The 19,440-nt window shown below is 42.2% G+C and overlaps 1 protein-coding gene across 8 annotated transcripts in view; it reads right to left on the bottom strand.

Annotated features, from left to right (window-relative positions):
• The window catches only part of LOC147120410 (formin-like protein 2), a 375,571-nt gene that overhangs the window by 25,488 nt on the left and 330,643 nt on the right, over positions 1–19,440 (bottom strand). For 5 of the 8 annotated variants that reach the window (XM_085986300.1, XM_085986294.1, XM_085986293.1 and 2 more), the window contains exons 12-20: positions 17,506–17,655; positions 16,275–16,376; positions 11,692–11,992; positions 10,975–11,163; positions 9,467–9,487; positions 8,024–8,148; positions 7,667–7,869; positions 4,422–4,656; positions 1,147–1,215 (exon numbers count right to left, since the gene is read on the bottom strand). In XM_085986300.1, the coding sequence (XP_085842426.1) occupies positions 1,147–1,215; positions 4,422–4,656; positions 7,667–7,869; positions 8,024–8,148; positions 9,467–9,487; positions 10,975–11,163; positions 11,692–11,992; positions 16,275–16,376; positions 17,506–17,655 (1,395 nt within the window). The remainder of the gene's footprint in view (positions 1–1,146; positions 1,216–4,421; positions 4,657–7,666; positions 7,870–8,023; positions 8,149–9,466; positions 9,488–10,974; positions 11,164–11,691; positions 11,993–16,274; positions 16,377–17,505; positions 17,656–19,440) is intronic. The other 3 variants (XM_085986298.1, XM_085986297.1, XM_085986299.1) reach the window with 1 other exon arrangement.

Genomic DNA, 19,440 nt, shown 5'->3' with positions numbered 1-19,440 from the left:
CAACTCATCAGCTGAAACAACGGCAAGTGACCTCCCGCCTCAGCTTCACAGACGAGGTCTAAGCACAGTGTGAAACCGGTGGGCGACCTGTCAACATCAAAAAGCTGGGAAAAAAGCATTATTAAGTGGCTGTAAACAAGCCACTAATGATTTCAAGTGCCTTCCCCACCGCTACATGTTGGATCTGCTCAGCTCTGACATACCCGACACTTGGGAAAGGCGCGTGGCGGTGGGTTGACAGCGGGTTCCCAATCCGCTGTGGAAAAAAAAAAAATTCTCACCCAACTCGCCACCGATAGCACCCGCTGACTCCCCAGAAAATTCTGCCCATGATGTCTGATGGAGGCACACTGGCCCGTATTTTCCGATCGCAGGCCTCCCGCGGGCAGAGGCCCGAGATCTGGAAAAATCTACGCCCTTTATGAGGGCTCCCAGGTCGCACACGCTTCCGCTTCTGGGCCTCACCAAACTTGGAGTGTGCAGGGCCTACGTATCCCAGGGGCGCATGGAGTTCACAGCGTCCCTGGAATCACGTGGGCCATGGGGAGCCAATCACAGAAGGGAATCTCCCTTCATACATTTGACAGGAAGACCTGTCCAGGCGTAAGAATTGTAAGGGTTTTCTGCGGGCGGAGGGTCTCCAAAAAGCGGAACTATCCGCCCGCAGAGGCCCTTCTCCAGGGCAGCCGGAGGCTCTGTCAAGACCATTCTGGACAGATCAAAAATGCCGGTTTTCAGCTCATGCGCTGTGCATGCCTGAAACCGGCATTTCCGATGTCCCTACGGGTGGGTACACAGCTCGTACACCCCCGTAGGGATCGGAATATCTGGGCCACTAAATGCAGGACTCTATGTATTAAAAGTCTTGCATATGGCATGTATTTCCTGCAAGTATAACATTTCCTGTAACATTTCACCCCCAATCACACTTTTACAATGACACCCTTATTGTTATTAAACAACATAACTTCCAACTCACCATTAACAACACCATGGGAGATCTGTTAATAAAAATATTTTATTTTATATATGAATCTTTAAGTTTTAAAAGAATGGTTGGAAAGAAACCCTATTTGCAAGAATGTCAGTTCTATTTGTATCCAGGGCATATTTATACTGTCAGACATTAAGATAATTGCTACTTACCTCCAGTATTTTCTTCAGTTTTTGAGATGATTTTATTGATACGGATGCTGCTATTATAGCATGGAGTTGCTAAATCAAAAACAATGAATGTTAATGATTAGCCGAGGTTAGGAAATGAACTGCATTCTTATTCATTGCTTTTTTGGACTACTATAAGAATATCAAGATGTAATTGCTGATCCGTAGTTTTAATTCTGCATTTCCTATGTACAAGCCATATGAATATTTACCTATACAATTTTCCCTAATAAAAATCCAAAGATATATACATTTTACATACACATCTAGCAAGCTTTACTTTGAAAAGTTCACTTTGGCTGCATAGCTGTTTGAGGCAGAGTAGCTGAGGCATACAGATCAAAAAAGTCTCAAATGCAATCCCAATCTGTGCCAATTTAGCTCCTCTCAGCCATGGTAGAGGTACGATCCAGCACCCCGAGATTAAGGAGGGGAAAAATCACTCAGGGCTCCCACCCCTGCTTGCCATCCAAAGACACCCACTGGTAGTTACTGATGACAGGATTGGTCTCATTTGTGATGCCGTCCAAGGTTGAATAGCTTGCACATTGTTAAAGTTAACACATGAAGAACGTTCACTTCAGTGATGTATCACAGGTTGACCAGTGCCTGAGGAATCATACTCCAGTAAGATGCTTTCAGCAGTAATGGGCAGCAGAGATAACTGGCAGAGAAGGAGAGAAGAAAAATTCACTTCGCTCCTCAATTTAAAGATTATTTAATAATCATTCTGGATTTCAAGATAGTTTAAGACTTAATCTTCTGACCATGACCATCTGATCTCAAATCAGTGATACAAAACTAGATTTCAAGCTTTATTAGGGAATAACTAAGTCTATCCCAAAGTTGGATATTATGGACCAGTTTCATTGTAGCCTGTTTAATCATTCCAATGTGCAGTGCTATAGAAGTTTGGGATCAGAAAATGAACTAACTGATTCAAATACAGGGACAGCGTGGATATTTGAGGGTTAATATTAGAATGCTGCGCCACAGTGCAGTTCAGACTCGGGGTCGAGTCCTGATTCCCAATCTGAGTTACATCAAGTCACTTTTCAGAGGTTACATCGTCTTCTAGCGGAAGAAAGCCCAACATTAGAGGGACAATCACACATGTTGATCGCAGGTGGCATTGGCGATAGCTTAGGAGCTCGCCATGTGGTCCCAATCTTTGCTCCAGGCATTAGGCCAGATAGATGAGGAAAATACTAAAAGCAAATTGGGAACTGAGCCGAGAACCACTATAAAAATAAAGGTAATAAAATTGCAAGCACGGGACAGATCATTGTTTTCTATGTGTCTTATTTATCAAGAACACGATTATTTTTAATAAAAAAGGGTTCTGCTTACATACATTTAAAAAACTATTCCAACAACAACTTGCATTCATATAGTGCCTTTAATGTAGGAAAACGTCCCAAAGCACCTCACAGCGTAATAAGACAGAAACTGACACTGATATTAGGAGGGGTGACTAACAGCTTGGTGAAAGAACTAGGTTTTAAGGAGGCTCTTATAGGAGGAGAGTTGGCGAGGTTTAGATAGGGAATTCCTCGACGGCTGGAAGAAGGGCCACCAACGATGGGGCAAAGAGTGGGGGCGGGGGGTGCACAAGAGGCTAGAGTTGGAGGAACACATAGTTGATGGAGGAAGTTACAGCAATAGAGAGGTGTGAGGCCTTGGAGGGATTTGAATATGAGGATGAGAATTCTAAAATCAAGGCGTTAGTGGACCGAGAGCCAATGTAGGTTAGCAAACACAGGGGTGCTGGGTGAGTGGGACTACGTGCGGGTTAGGATAAGGGCAGCAGAGTTTATGGAGGGTGGAAGATGGCAGTCTTTGTGAGGGAGAGGATATGGGATCATAAGCTTAACTTAGGGCCAAATATGTCACAAAAAGTTGTGACCAGTCTGGTCCAGCCTGAGACAGTGTCCAGGGAACGGAGGAATCGGTGGCGACAGAACGGAGTTTGTTTCGATCGTCCCAATATTTAATTGGAGAAATTTGCGGCTCATCCAGGACTGGATGTTGGACAAGCAGCGTGACAAATTAGAGGCAGTGGGGGGGTCAAGAGAGGTGGTGGTGAGGTCGAGCTGGGTGTCATCAGCGTACACGTGGAACCTCATGTCATATCTTTGGATGACTTTGCTGAGGGGCAGCATGTAGCTGAGAAATAGGAGGGGTCAAGATTAGATTGTTGGGTGACTCTATAGGTAACAATATGGAGCGGGAAGAGATGCCATTGCAGGAGATTCTCTGGTTACGGCTAGATACTTAAGAGTGGAACCAGGCAAGAGCAGTCCTACTCAGCTGGACAACGGAGATGGGGCGATGGAGGTGGATGGTATGATCGATCGTGTCAAAAGCTGCAGACAGGTCGAGAAGGATGAGGATGGATAATGCACCATGGTCACAGTCACATAGGATGTCATCTGTGACTTTGATCAGGGCCATTTCAGTATTGTGGCAGAGGTTGAACCCTGATTGGAGAATTGTGCGGTAAAAATGGGCATAGATTTGGGAGGCGACAAGACTTTCCAGGACTTTGGAGAGGAAAGGAGTTTGGAGATGGGGATGGTAGTGTGCAAGGACAGAGAGGGTCATGGGTGGGCTTTTTTGAGGAGCGGGTGATGATGGCAGATTTTAAAGGAAGAGGGACAGTACCCAAGGAGAGGCAATTTATAATATCAGCTAGCATGAGTGCCAGGATGGGAAACTGAGTGGTCAGCAGTTTAGTTGGAATAAGGTTGAGACAACAGGAGGTGGGTCCCATAGACAAGATGAGCTCAGAGAGGATGTGAGGAGAGATCAGAGAGAACCAGAGAAAGATGGGGGTTCAGGGTTAGAGCAGGAAGGAACCTTGAGGGAAGCATGGCTTGGTGGGCAATGGGAAGGGATGCAGAAGAGATAGCTGAACAGATGGCCACAATCTTCGTAACAAAGAAGTCCATAAGCTACTTGCATTTGTTGTTGAAGGGGAGAGGGAAGAGGAAAAGGGTTTAAGGAGATGGCTGGTAGTGGAGGAAAGAAGCCGCAGGTTACCTTTGCATTCCAGGATGATCCTGGAGTAGTGAGCAGTTTTGACAGAGGTGAGCAGTTCTCGATGTGGTCCAGCCAGATCTGCCGATGACTGGCTAAACTGGTTGTGCACCAGTTTAAGTTTATACGTTTAAGTCTGCACCCCTTGAACTTAATGGAACAAAGATAAATCTTTGAACCAGTTCATAATTTAGATTGCAACAGTGACAGGTACTTACTGGTGTCAACATCTGAACACTCTCTGTAAAGTTTCCGATGAATGCCATAATGGTCATCCTCTGCATCAGTCTTTCAACCTTACTAAACTGCACCATGAACCGGTCTTCATCTGTTAAATTCTCCAATGGCTTCCTCTCTCTTTCATACTGTCTCAGAACCTTAACTTCATTTTCTGTTGGCAAGAACCTCATCAGGCACTCAACAAAGTCCACGGGTAATGTTTTTAGGTCAAATCTAATGCAAACCAAAGAAATATTAGTTCTAACATAAATTATGATTAATATATATTCCTTTTCAGTAAACAACATACAATGCCATAATAATTAAAAACTTTTTATTTTTCAGAGAAACACGTTGAGTCTGAATATACTATTGGCAAAATCTTTTTTCAGTTTTTTCCCTTCCCAATTTTCCTCTCTCCTGTCCTGACCTCCGGGCATTGATTCCTTGCTGGGGTGCTATCTCACAGCTACTCACTGGATAAACCTTTTGTGCCATTGGAGGAGCCTATTCGTAGAGTCTTTGGCAAAACTGTACAATTAAGAACATAAGAAATAGGAGCAGGAGTAGGCCATTCGGCCCTTCGAGCCTGCTCCGCCATTCAATGAGATCATGGTTGATCTTCTGCCTCAGCTCCATTCACCGGCCCTATCGCCATATCCCTTGATGCCCTTACTAGTCAGAAATCCATCGACTTCTGTTTTGAATATACCCAATGACTGAGCCTCCACAGCCCTCTGGGGTAGAGAATTCCAAAGATTCACCATCCTCTGTGTGAAAAAATGTCTGCTCATCTCAGTCTTGAATGGCCTACCCTTTATCCTGAGGCTGTGGCCCCTGGTTCTAGACTCCCCAGCCACGGAAAACATTCTCCCAGCATCCACCCTATCAAGCCCTGTAATAATTTTGTATGTTTCAATGAGATCCCCTCTCATTCTTCTGAATTCAAGAGAATACAGGCCTAGTTTACTCAATCTCTTCTCGTACGACAGTCCCGCCATCCCAGGAATCAATTTCGTGAACCTTCGTTGCACTCCCTCTATGGCAAGTATATCCTTCCTTAGGTAAGGAGACCAAGATTGTACACAGTACGCCAGGTGTGGTCTCACCAAGGCCTTATATAATTGGAGTAAGACTTCTTTACTCCTGTACTCAAATCCTCTTGTAATGAAGGCCAGCATACCGTTTGCCTTCCTAATGGCTTGCTGCACCTGCACATTCACTTTCAGTGACTCATGTACAAGGACACCCAGGTCCCTTTGAGCATCTGCTTTCCCCAATCTTTCACCATTTAGGAAATACTCTGCCTTTCTGTTTTTCTACCAAAATGGATAACTTCACATTTATATTCCATCTGCCATGTTCTTGCCCACTCACTGAGCCTGTTGAGATCCCCCTGAAGCCTCTTCACAACTGACACTGATGCCTAGCTTTGTATCATCAGCAAATTTGGAAATGTTACATTTAGTCCCCTCATCCAAATCATTGATATAGATTGTGAATAGCTGGGGCCCAAGCACCGATCCTTGCGGTACCCCACTAGTCACAGCCTGTCATCCTGAAAAAGATCAGTTTATCCCTACTCTTTGTTCTCTGTCTGTTAACCAATTATTAATCTATGCTAGTATATTACCCCCAATTCCATGTGCCTTAATTTTGTTCACCAACCTCTTATGTGGGACCTTATGGAAGGCCTTCTGAAAATCCAAATACACAACATCTACCGGTTCCCCTTTGTCTACTCCACTAGTTACTTCCTCAAAGAACTCCAATAGGTTTGTCAAACAGGAGTTCCCTTTCATAAATCCATGTTTACTCTGCCCAATCTTACTATTAGTTTCTAAGTGCCCAGTTATTGCATCATTTATAATAGATTCCAGCATTTTCCCAACTACTGATGTGAGGCTAACAGGTCTGTAGTTCCCCGTTTTCTCTCTCCCTCTTCTTAAATAGCGGGGTTACATTTGCTATCCTCCAATCTGCAGGAACCGTTCCAGAATCTATAGAATTTTGGAAGATGACAACCAATGCGTCCACTATCCCAATGGCCACCTCTTTCAAAACCCTAGGATGTAGGTCATCCGGTCCTTGGGATTTATTGACTTTTAGCTAGTACTGTTTTTTTACTAATAATAATTTCTTTAAGTTCCTCATTCTCGCCACACCCTTGGTTTTCTTGTATTTCTGAGAGGTTTTTTATGTCTTCCTCTGTGAAGACAGAAACAAAGTATTTATTTAATTTCTCTGCCATTTCCTCATTCCCCATTATAAATTCTCCCGTCTCTGACTGTAAAGGACCTACATTTACCTTCGCCAGTCTTTTCCTTTTCACATACCTATAGAAGCTTTTACAATCTGTTTTTATATTTTTCGCTAGTTTATGCTCATATTCCATTTTCCCTTTATCAATTTCTTGGTCCCCCTTTGCTGATTTCTAAAAAGATCCCAATCCTCAGGCTGACCGCTTTTTCTGGCAACTTTATAAGCTTCCTCCTTTGACTAAATACTAGCTTTAATTTCTTTTGTTAGCCATGGTTGGATCACTTTTCCTTTTGGGTTTTTATGCCCTAGAGGAATATATGTTTGTTGCAAATTATGCATTATTTCCTTGAATGTTAGCCATTGTGTGCCCACCTTCATACCTTTTAGTGTAGTCTCCCAATCTACCATGGGCAACTTGTCCCTCATACCCTTGTAGTTTCCTCTGTTTAGATTGAAGACCTTAGTTTCAGATTGGACTACATCACTCTCAAACTTAATGTAAAATTCAATCATATTATGGTCACGTGTCCCTAAAGGCCCCTTTACCACAAGATTACTGATTAGCCCTTTCTCATTACACAGTACCAGATCCAGAATAGCCTGTTCCCTGGTTGGTTCCTCCACATACTGATCCAGGAAGCCATCTCGCATGCATTCCAAGAATTCGTCCTCCACACCATTAGTGGTAATTTGATTTGTCCAGTCAATATGTAGATTAAAGTCCCCCATGATTACCGTATTGCCCTTATTACATGCACTTCTAATTTCTTGATTGATACTGTGCCCTACATTACCACTACTGTTTGGTGGCCTATACACAACTCCCACCAATGTTTTCCTTCCTTTGCTGTTTAATTACTAATTAAGTTGTGTATATGTTGGAAATATAACAGACAAGTGAAAATGGAGCAAAACTAAATAACCTCCTCTCCAAACAAAGGCTGTAAAAATCTTGATTGCCGGAGAGACTTCAATTACTCACATTTGGATAGCCTTGCATATTTCATCAGTGGTTTTTCCTGCCTTTCGCAAAGTGATGGCAAGGTTCTTGGCTCTGTTGGGTTCCAGCAATGTCACTTTGTTCGATCCCTTTTGGATCACCTTTTGTCTACTTGAAACAATATCCATGGCTGGCCCCTGGGCTTTTGTTTTAAATATTTCTTCAAACTCATCTACATTTAGTTCCTGTAAATTAAAATTTGTACATATATCCAAGTGTAGTAGTGCTGAGATGCTCAAAACACAATATAAACACAAAATAGTGATCATGATTTTAAATATCTAATAAGTCTCAATGTAATATTTATCCTTATGTGACAATATAAAGCTTAAAATGTACCTCCAGGATTCTCTCATCATCAATGTCATTGAAGACAGTGCCATTGATCTGATTGGGCTTCAATGCCACCCAGTTGAAGACTGGCATACGGAATTTTGTCTTGATAGGTTTCTTGATCTTCACAGCTGCACAAAAAATGGTTTAGATATTGTTCCTCATCACTTACAGCATGCATAACATACTAAACTCAATTTTGTACAAGTGTTAACTGCACTTGCCATAAGCCAATCCTCATGCAATTACAAAATTAACAGAGTTTGCATTATCTGTGATCCAAATTACAGCATGAAAAGTAATATATTTTTTACTATACCTTAGGCATTACACATTAATCATGAAAAGACATTTAGAGGCCCTATTAGTGAGCACATGAGCAGGCAGTGCAGTAAAATAGCAAATTTGTTTTTATTGTTTTCCCCACTGTCATCACTTCAAAAAACGGCTGGGGATTAACAGGTAACAGCGCAAATTATTTTAAATATTAACTCTTTTTAGCCAGCCAGTCAGATTTAGAGTTACAGGCTAAGAGCAAACTAAATTATTCCAAATATTTTTATGGTCAGTTTCAGCATTGACTAAATCATTAACTTCTCTCAGATTACTGAACTTCACAGATCTGAGAAAACTGCACTGGTAAATGTGCACTGAGTTAGCTCCTAGTCAGGGATAATATTAGAACCATGTGTGAATTGACAAAGTATTCAATACATTATTCAAAAATCAGAACTTTGCACTTGCAAGAGCAAGTTTCCATTTCCTGTCATTTGAATTCACAATTTAAGTCTCATTTAAGATGGTCTGCAGTGCGCAGACTGCAGTTATGTCATCTAACTCCATGATTAAGAATGGAGACGCTCAAATGGAACGCACATACTCATTGTATTAAAATACCACAATCAAGTGTTTCAACTTGGAGCATGCAATAACCAGGACAAACAGGAGAAATATTGCAAGGCATGATATCTTTCAGTGCAATTTAGAATTTTCAGAGCTCAATCCACGATATACAAAGCCAAAATACCTGAAATCGTTTGAGTCTGTGAATGAGAACACCATGTAGAATTTGATCATCACAGCCACACAACCTGATTATTACCTTACATATATGAACGGATTCACCTCAGTTCTTAAAATAACAAACAAATGTATATGTTTTAACATGTACTTGTGTTATATACACTGATTCATCCAACTGGACCAACTCTTGGAATCTTTCATAAAAAATCAAGTCCATTGGAAAAAAAGTTAGTTATGAAATTTATCATTAACATTTTTTTCAAGTAGGCGAGATAAACTAGTGTACGAAAACATAGAATTCCATTATGCCAAGATAAACTGTTGTGTTTTATTTTTGTTTAGTAATATGCACTGAAAGAACCACAGTCAACAATACATATCACTGCTTGAAAGACACAGTGTGATGTACAGCATAAAGAAACCTACAGAACAGCTTGATTGGTCCCTCTTGTATGGAAGCAGATAGGGTAGATAAAGAAAGATGAGTTAGCAGTGGTGAAGTCATTAAATAGTGTGCAAGGAATAGCAGAAATCATTTATCATTGGCAAGCATTCTCACTGGTGAAAATAGCATAGGAAATTTATTGCACCACTTTGCCACAGATGGAACTTCTAATCTAAATGGGCCACAGTAACTTTGCAACGTTCACATATTTGTCATGGCATTTATTGATTGATCTTATTAATATTATTGTTACCATAAGCCAATTATAATGCAGAGCTAGGGCATGTGATTGATGCAACCTCACTGATACACTGTATAGGTCATTGATTTTACAGCTGATATATCATTAACTGGTCACAATGAGGCAGCCACGTTACCCAATTCCAACTCAATCAGAGGTTAAAAGGAGGTTTATCTTTTAAAATCCAAAAGCATCGTAGGATGTTATTTTAAAATTGCTTGATGATGCTTTGTTATGATCATTTAATTTCTGCCACCATTTTGTCTCCCTTTTCTGTCTTTATTTCTTCATTCCCTTTTCTCTTTCAATGCACCCTTGAGAGTTATAACCAAAACTGCATATTGTAATAATTCTCTACTCATTGCACTGTAACATAATTTCTGACACAACTATTTTTAGCAGTTGGAATGATTTACTATTAAATTATAAACTTTAGTCTTTGAAACACGAATATTATCTTCAGCATTCATTGTGATTCTGAGTCTTTATACTAAATAGGAGGCTTCCAACTTGAATAAATGCTGCTAAAGCAGATTCTTCTGAGAGGTTTCCTCTCTCCCCACCCCCATTATTTTTCCTTCTCCTTTCCTCCATCAATTCATTTTTTTTTAAGTTTCTTTCTGGATTGCAAATCATTTCCAGAATCAGAGGGGTGAATGTCACTCTTGAACCTCCTGCATTTGTGTTTTCTTTCTACGTCTTCACCCCCACCCCACCCCCCGCCCGCCGTCACAGGCAGCCCGACATCAGGATTGTGATATGGGGAGAATGGAAAATACAAATCCCAATGGCCAACCATTCGTAACTTTCCTCTTCCTGTATGTAGTCACCTTATTCATCTGTCTAACTTATAGGGGCCGATATTAAACCCCCACACGGGCGGGAAACAGAAAGAAAAACAACGATAATGAGGTGTCCTGCTGCTAAATTTGGCAGGACTGTCATGTCCCCGGGATTCCACCACCGCCCCTCCGCAACTGCGCGCCAAGTCACAAATGAAATAACAAACACACACTACAGAGGACACTAGTTTCTATAATTTACTGTCATAATGTTGTCTGGGTCCAGTATTCAAACTCCTGATGTTGCCAAGTATTCCTTTTTACCTTCCTAATAAACCAATCCATTTTTTAGAACCCAAAGCATAGTAACCGTATTTCCTGAGCTCATGAAATGAACAATTTGTATCTCATCACCTGTACACTAGGTATCTGTGAAACACGTTGTGATGGTATACCATTATGTTACCTGCTAAGCCAGGGTTAAAAATGAGAGTCGGGGCTGTCCCAGGCAATGGAGGAGCTGCTGGCGGCGGCGGTGGAGGTGGTGGTGGTGGAGGAGCAGGCAGAGCTTCTGTGGTTGCAGTTGGAGGCGGTGGTGGTGGCGGAGGAGGGGGAAGTGGGTGTGATGATGGGACCGCCACTGGCCCATTTGGTACTGCCAAAATACAAAAACAAAAGTTGTGTTCAGCTTTCAGAAAAGTCATAAATGCTATTATGTCAGTCCTGCAAATATTTTATTTTTTCACGGGATAACGGTTAAACAATTATCGGATTTCAGACAAAGCTACCTACATAGGTAATCACAAAATACACATTAAACACACTGCTATGAGTTAGTTCTAAAACTCCCGGCTTACATCAGAAAACTTCAACTTAATACCGGGGGGGGGGGAAATCTTACCAGTGGTGAGTGGGGGGTCTAGATTGAGTACTATTATTTTCATTGTGTTCATGTTGTCCTTCCAGTCATTTTTACTGCTACTAATATCCTTCTCCAGGGCCACACCCATACAAGGGATATTCATAGATTTAAACTATTACAATAAAAAGTTAAGATTATTTTCTCACTAAAATAGCAACATGGTTGCTGCCATGCCAGCCAGGGTCACAGAATCATAACACATTTAATCCCCAGTGACATATTCTGTACCTAATTTAGAAGCCAATCTGAGTAATGCCTTACCTGGACCAGACGGGCATGGAGGAGGTTGGGGAAGGGGAGGCATTGGCATTCCTGATGCTTCAAGTGGTGGTCCTGTATAAATGCTAGATACGTGCTCTGCACCTGGGGACAGCACCGCAGAAGACAAAACTGGTAGAATGGCAATGTCACCATCTCCTTTCTTCTGGACTTTGATAGAACCCTGTTTCTCTAGTTCATGAATCTTTTTCTCTAGATGGTTATGTCTTTGTATGGTCTCCTCCTTCTCTTTGATCATTCTCCGCAGCGTGTGAACCTGGGTATTGGTATCTTTGTAAACCTCCTGGGAAGGGAGAGGGGAATAAAGTATAAAATATGACCCACGGAAAAATCTTACTCTCTAAATCACTCACAAAGAAGATTTGTACTCACATGCACTTTTTTTGGACTCTTCCCACCTCCCCCTTCCCTCCACATATTATGAAGCAAACCGAAATTCTGCACCTATTCTTAATTATCGAGACATCCTCCAATTTTACATTGGCCCGGAATTTGCGGTTCGGAGGACGGCGAACTGGCAGCATTCACCATCATTGTGCCTTTGAAACTGATCACAACTTCAGGATTTGGCGCATGCAAAAGTTGCAGTCTGTCATTCACTGCTCCGACACGGGCTGCGCTGTGCCCCACCCACCCCGACACAGAGCTGGCAATCTGTGAAATCACTCAAATCAGGGAAACGGACGAAAACTTCGGCTCTTCCCCAGTAATTACGCTGTTAAATTCCCCACTAAAAGTTAGACCCAAAGGGATTAGCTGTAACTGGGGTATTAACAACGTACTGACTGCTAAACAAAGGTTATGGGCCTGAAAAACTAATTTAAATTTTGTGCAATGTCAAATTTATCCATTTTAATAAAAATTTACATTTTTAAGATTAAAAAAAGAATTCATCTTTATTTCAGGTTTGCCTTTTCCCCATGTGAGAGCCCCAATCTTTGTTTTGCTGTAACATTTTTAAAAAGTTGGAATTTTAAGAGCTTACCAAAGGCCTTGTCCGCTGTCTGTGAGAATTCTGTGTGTTGATTGGCTGCTTAGACAGCTTGTTGACGTCACAGCAGCTCGTACTAGGGGATTCCCACTATACTGATTTGAAATTAATGTTGGAAAACCCGAACTTCAAGACAGAGATTGAGAGATCTTTTGTGCGAAGCTTACTTCGGGGCCTGCGGCGAACGCCTTCGCTTCGCCGCTGACCTCAAATTCTGGGCCAATGACTCTAAAGTGTTGGTGCAGGATAAGAACTTATTCGGGTGTCACTAGGTTAAGCATGAACCCACAGTGATTGAAGCTCAGACGGAAAAGTCATCTCTGAAATACCCACTGGTGTAGCTTAAATGGCATTTTCAGAAGCCCTGGAGCAAGTCATTTGCTTGCATGGTCTGGGGATATCAGAATAAAAAGGGAGGGGGGGGGGGGGGGGGGGGGAGGGAAAACTAACCAAAAAAGACAAGTTCATACCCTCAAAAAACAAAAGGAAAATGCTAATTTAGCCAAATGCTCCAAACTCAAATCATGAATCATTCATAACAGCACCATTTCCACCTGGCTTCCCATTCTTGACACACACTGGAAATGCAAGGCACTTATAGCATAAGCTTCACTACGTTCTGGTCTGTGGCAGCAAGTTTGTAAAGGGTCAGGTTCAGGTCACGCTTACAGCCTGAAGAAACCTGAAGAGTGCAATAAATTAAAGTTTAACTAAAGTTCAGGAAATCAGCTTAGGTCACAAGCTTTTTGTGACTGTGGCAGTGGTACATAACTGGTGTTAGTAACCAACAAAAGCTTATTGTGAATGTGAGCAGTATTGGTATGTAATCAGTCTCAGGACCATAAGGTTTTTTTTGTTGCTGGCAGCACTGGCTTGTAATCAGCCTCGATAATTCAAGCTTTTTAGGATTGAGTTAAGGACTGGTGCACAATCACATAGGAATTACAGCTCTTCATCAGAGTGCAGCAATAGTTTGCGTAGAAAGAAAGACCTTGCATTTGTATACCTTTCACAACCTCAGGATGCCCCAAAGCGATTCACAGCCAAAGAAGTACTTTTAAACTGTGATCATTATTGTAATGTAGGGAAATATAGCAGTAAATTTGTGCACAAAGTCCCACAAATAGCAATGAGATGAATGACCAAATACTGTAAACTGTTTTAGTGATTTGATTGAGAGATAAATGTTGGCCAGGACACTGGGAGAACTAGCTTGCACACCTTCAAAGAGCAGCAGGAATCTTTTATGTCTACTTCATAGGGCAGATGAGGCCTCGGTTTAATGTCTCATCTAATAGACAGTCCAGCACTCCCTCAGTATTACAGTGAAATGCGAGCCTAGATTACATGCTCAAGTCTCTCGAGTGGGAACAACCTTCTGACAGAGGGAGATTGAGATAAAGTTAAAGAGATAGAAAGTGTGAGTGAGAGAAAGAGCATTTGTGGGTTAACAAATTTGCAGCAACAGTGCTTGCAAGTGATCTCAGGTTCAGAACATTGTTGTCATATTCAGTTACTTACCCAGCCTGTGCCTTCAAGACCACAGTTCTAAATAGCCAAATCTTGAGGTCAGAGAGCAAGTTTACATTGCTTGGTAACTTCAGCCTCCAGGTCAAAATATATTTAAACATTGCTCATAATAAGTCAAACAATGGACTATTGTAAGTACAGGAGTGTTATGTCATGTTCGTCAGAATGTATTATTATGGTCATAAAGTCTAATCACTGAAGAAGTACTGGGTGAGTTCAATTTTAATTGCTATTTAGATTACTTCTTTAAACTTTTTTTGAACTATGCCATTCAAATTTGAGTGCAACACTTGAAGTGCGAAGGACTGGAAATGCATATTTATACAGCAAATTTCTCTTTTTCATGTATCTAGCCACTCATAATAAGTTAAAGAATCCCAAAATAAGGTCAGTATCACTATAAAAGTGTAGGTGTGTTCCATTTTAACAATACAATGTTTAATTGCTGTTACGTAAACACTGGGTTAATACAAAGGCCACCTAAAAGGCTGCTGCGAAACGAATGCTAGGTGAGTTCATACAGAAGCCTGTGTCCAGTGGTGTACCGCAGGGATCGGTGCTGGGTCCCTTGCTGTTTGTAGTGTACATTAATGATTTAGATATGAATGTAGGAGGTATGATCAGTAAGTTCGCAGATGACACGAAAATTGGTGGAGTGGTAAATAGCGAGGAGGGAAGCCTCAGGCTACAGGACGATATAGACGGGTTGGTCAGATGGGCAGAACAGTGGCAAATGGAATTTAACCCTGAAAAGTGTGAGGTGATGCATTTTGGGAGGACTAAAAAGGCAAGGGAATACACACTGAATGGTAGGACCCTAGGAAGGACAGAGGATCATAGGGACCTTGGTGTGCATGTACATAGATCCCTGAAGGCAGCAGGACAGGTAGATAAGGTGGTTAAAAAGGCATATGGGATACTTATATTCTATGCCTTGGCTAATGAAGGCAAGAGCAGGGAGGTTATGATGGAGCTGTACAAAACGCTAGTTAGGCCACAGCTGGAATACTGTGTGTAGTTCTGGTCGCCACACTATAGGAAGGATGTGATTGCATTGGAGAGGGTGCAGAGGAGATTCACCAGGATGTTACCTGGGCTGGAGCCCTTCAGCTATGAAGAGAGACTGGACAGGCTGGGGTTGTTTTCCTTAGAGCAGAGAAGGCTGAGGGGGACCTGATTGAGGTGTACAAAATTATGAGGGGCATAGATAGGGTAGATAGGAACTTTTCCCCTTAGTAGAGGGGTCAATAACCAGGGGGCATAGTTTCAAGGTAAGGGGCTGGAGGTTTAGAGGGGGTTTAAGGAAAAACCTTTTCACTCAGAGGGTGGTTGGAATCTGGAACTCACTGCCTGAAAGGGTGGTAGAGGCAGGAACCCTCACAACATTCAATAAGCATTTAGATGAGCACTTGAAATGCCATAGCATACAAGGCTACGGACCAAGTGCTGGAAAATGGGATTAGAATAGACAGGGCTTGATGGCCAGCGTAGACACGATGAGCCGAAGGGCCTCTTTCTGTGCTGTATAACTCTATGACTAAGTCGATTAAGAGGCTGCAGATATTTTGGTTCTGGTTTATTTATACCTTTTTTCCCCCCAATTGCGACAGAGGTGTGACAGAGAAGAAATGCACACTAGTAGATCGCCCATGACATTTCTGCTCATTGAAAAGAGCGAAGAAATTGATGTAAAATTATATAAAATTTGAAATAAATACGTAATATGTATTATTTATGTAAATATATGTTTTTTTACATTTAATATGGATCTATTGTAGTGTTGCTCTTTGGAAGTTGGAGGATGTGTTTGATAAAGCATGGATTATGTCCTGAACTCAGTTTTTGGGATATTTAATGGCTGATCAAGACCATGCTTTACTGGTTAGGAGAGAAATTAGTCATTGTCAGTAGCGAATCGGCTGCCTGTTTTTCTTTTCCATGAAACGAGCTGCTGATTCACTATGAGCCCAATTCCTGCTACTGCCCAAGACCAGTTTCAACCCCATCTTGTCTTACACCTGCAAAGAAGCCTTTACAAACTTACTCTTATAACTTCCAGTTCTTTGTTTCTTTGCATTAGCTGTTTTTCCAGTTCCACAATTTTTTCCATTGCTTCATTTTCAGTATCTTGCAACTTTTCTGACAACTGAAATTAGAAATTTGACACATTAGTCCTGCTTTGTGCACTTTCGTATTGTGTCCAACAAAATTAAAATTCAGGCTGCTTTTCCAATAGCTCAACTATTCTGGTCAATAAGTAGCTTAACCATACAGAGCAGGAAGATCCCAGAGTCAGGTTTGGTCTCCAGAATGTAGGGAGTTAGTTGATCTCAGCTGGGGTGACAGTAGGGGTACTACAATTATAGTTAGTCAGGGGGAAATCTGCCTGGGTTCCAGTTCCAGATTGTTATCCAGTGACCTCCTGTGGAAGTATATTCATGTGCAGGCATTAGGTAAGGGCAAGATGGGACTCAGCTGCAACAGCACCCTGCCTAGCAGTTGAATAGCACTCACCACCAAGGCTCAAATAGAAATAGCAGTCACTTAGGCGAGGCACCAAAAGGCACCCGGCACTCATGGTACTGTACCCCAACAAGGAGTCAATGCTCTAAGGAGATGAAGACGAAGGAAAGAATGGCAATAAAAACTGAAATACAAAAGGAGAGAAGTATGAACAAACAAACTTGCATTTATACTGCCCCTCATCACGTCCTTCACAGCCAATTAGTTACTTTTGAAATGCAGTCACTGCTGTCTGGTGAGCAAATGCAGCAGCCCATTTGGGCACAGCAAGATCTCACAAACAGCGAATTAAGGTTTCAAGACACTTGACTGACAGTACAGGTGCAGCCTGGTTATGATTATTTTAGAGTGCCAAATAAGATGAATAGCTTTTTAAAAATTTGTCCAGTGAACACAGCAACTCGCAACTATATCCGACAGCACTGGCAGGCCAATCTGCTCTACACAATGTACTTTGAAGTCCTGCAGAGTCACACAATCTATCAGAGCTATAACAACATCACAGATGTCTACTTATAATGGCTTTCTGTATCAATCAAACCCATTGGATTATATTCTAGCAATAATGATCTAATCCTTTTTTATCCTGACCTGGCTTAACCATTTTATCCTGAAATTATTTCCCAATATTTAAAGGAAAATAACACAACTAATTATTTTGTAGTTACAGTTAATCACTAAATGCAGTGTGCTTTACTACATCGACTGGGCATTGCAGCTCTTATTGAAAATTTAAAGCATTGATTGATTACATGAGAAATGTTTTCTTCCAGTTCCTCCACCCTCTCCAAGGCAGCATTCTTGGTTTCAGCATCTTCCAGTAATGCGCCTACATCGAACACGTTGTCCAAGTAGGCCTGAATCTGCACCTGCAGTTTGTCACTCTCTGTATTTTTCAGTTTCTAAAAAATAAAGACATTTACTCAACATCAGAATTTATATCAAGTTAACAAGCTACCTTAAAATAGAGGATCTAATGGCCTAGAAATTCAGTTGGCTGCGCCAGCCGTTAGCGCCTTAGGAGGAGTAGATCTCGAGCGCTAGGCGCTTAGCGCCCGGGCGCAGCGCGATCTGCGCCTCGCCCCAACTTCAGTAGACATTTAGCGCCGGCGCAAAGTCATTGCGCGCGCTCATCTGCGCGCGCAGATCATGACGTCATTTCGTCGTGCAGCGTCCTTTGTGCGCCCGGAACCGGAACTTCACTCGCGCTGCCCCATTGTGCGCCTGGCGGCCCGAACAACTGTGAAGTGGAACGGTACACAGCCGAGGCGGGCCGCGGGGAGCGCAAATTAAAGGGCACTCCTGCAGTAGAAAAGACGACGACGACGAGGAGGTGGAGGAACAACAACAACAACAAAGTGTTGGAGAGAAGCCCTCCCCAAAAGCACAAATACACTAGTCTCGGCCTGTCAAAAAAACAAATCCACCCTCCCCCTTTAAGAGCTCACCGGAGCCAGAGTGTCTGCCGGCAATCAGCAGCTCGCCGCACCTGCCCTGCGCCCAACTTCCGGTGTTAGCGCCCCGGGCTGCCGGCTTAGCGCCTAATGATAGTCGTGCATCGCCTGTTTTAGCGCAGCAGCAACCTCTTAGGGCGATGCAACTGAATATCGGCGAAGGGGGCTCGACTTTGCGCCGGGCGCAAACTTTAGCGGCCGCCCGACTTTACCGCCCCAAAAGTGGCTATACTGAATTTCTAGGCCAATGTTTCTATTAAAAAAGCGTTATTGGAATAAGATTATGTAACAAGTCGCTAGTACGATTTGTATTCTGCACTATTCCCTCTCCTCAGGTTTTACCATGTACTGTACTGAATTTATATTTTTGGGAGGGACTCGGTGCCAGAGAATAAGACATTTTCTACTTTTGGCATCCCGTGTCATTATTAATCACTCCTAGCTCAGGTGCAGCATGTTAGATTTAGAATAAAGCTTCTTCTACTCTGCCCCAATAATGCAACCCAGGTCTCACCAACGTAAATATTTCAGCCCAGAATTTGCGGTCTGGATGACGGCGAACTGGCAGCGTTCACCGTCATTCCGCCTTTAAATTGACTGCAACTTTGGGATTTGGCAAAGTTGTGGTCTGTCATTCACTGCTCCAACACTGGCTGTGCTGCCCCCCACAGGGCCAGCAATCAGTGAAATCACTCAAATCAGGAAAACTGACAAAGTTTGACCCAAAGAATTGGGGTGTAACTGGGGAGTTAACAGCGTATTGACTGCTAAACAAAGGTTATTGGCCTGAAAAACTAATTTTAATTTTGTGCAGTGTCAAATTTATCCATTTTAATGAAAATGAAAATTTTAAGAAACTTAAAAAAAAATGTTTTTATAAGTTTGATCATCTTTATTTCAGGTTTGCCTTTTCCTCATGTGAGAGCCCCAATCTTTGTTTTACTCACTCTAACATTTTTATAAAGTTAGAATTTTAAGAGCTTAGTAACTGCCTTGTCTGTGAGAATTCTGCATTTTGATTGGCTGATTAGACAGCTTGTTGACATCACAGCTCGCACCAGGGGATTCCCACTATACTCTGTTGATTTGAATTAAGCGTCGGAAAACCCGTACTTCTCGACACAGAGATCGCGAGATCTTTGTACGAATCTTACTTCGGGGCCTGCAGCGAACGTCTTTGCTTCGCCGCTAACCGCAAATTCCAGGCCTTCCATTTCTCACACCAGGCTTACT

The sequence above is a fragment of the Somniosus microcephalus genome, chromosome 4 (genome assembly GCF_052327205.1).
Source record: "Somniosus microcephalus isolate GS21.2 chromosome 4, FLI_Smic_1.0, whole genome shotgun sequence".
NCBI lineage: Eukaryota > Metazoa > Chordata > Chondrichthyes > Squaliformes > Somniosidae > Somniosus > Somniosus microcephalus.
The sequence above is the reverse complement of the archived record's forward strand: the minus strand, read 5'-3'. Positions and strand labels throughout refer to the sequence as shown.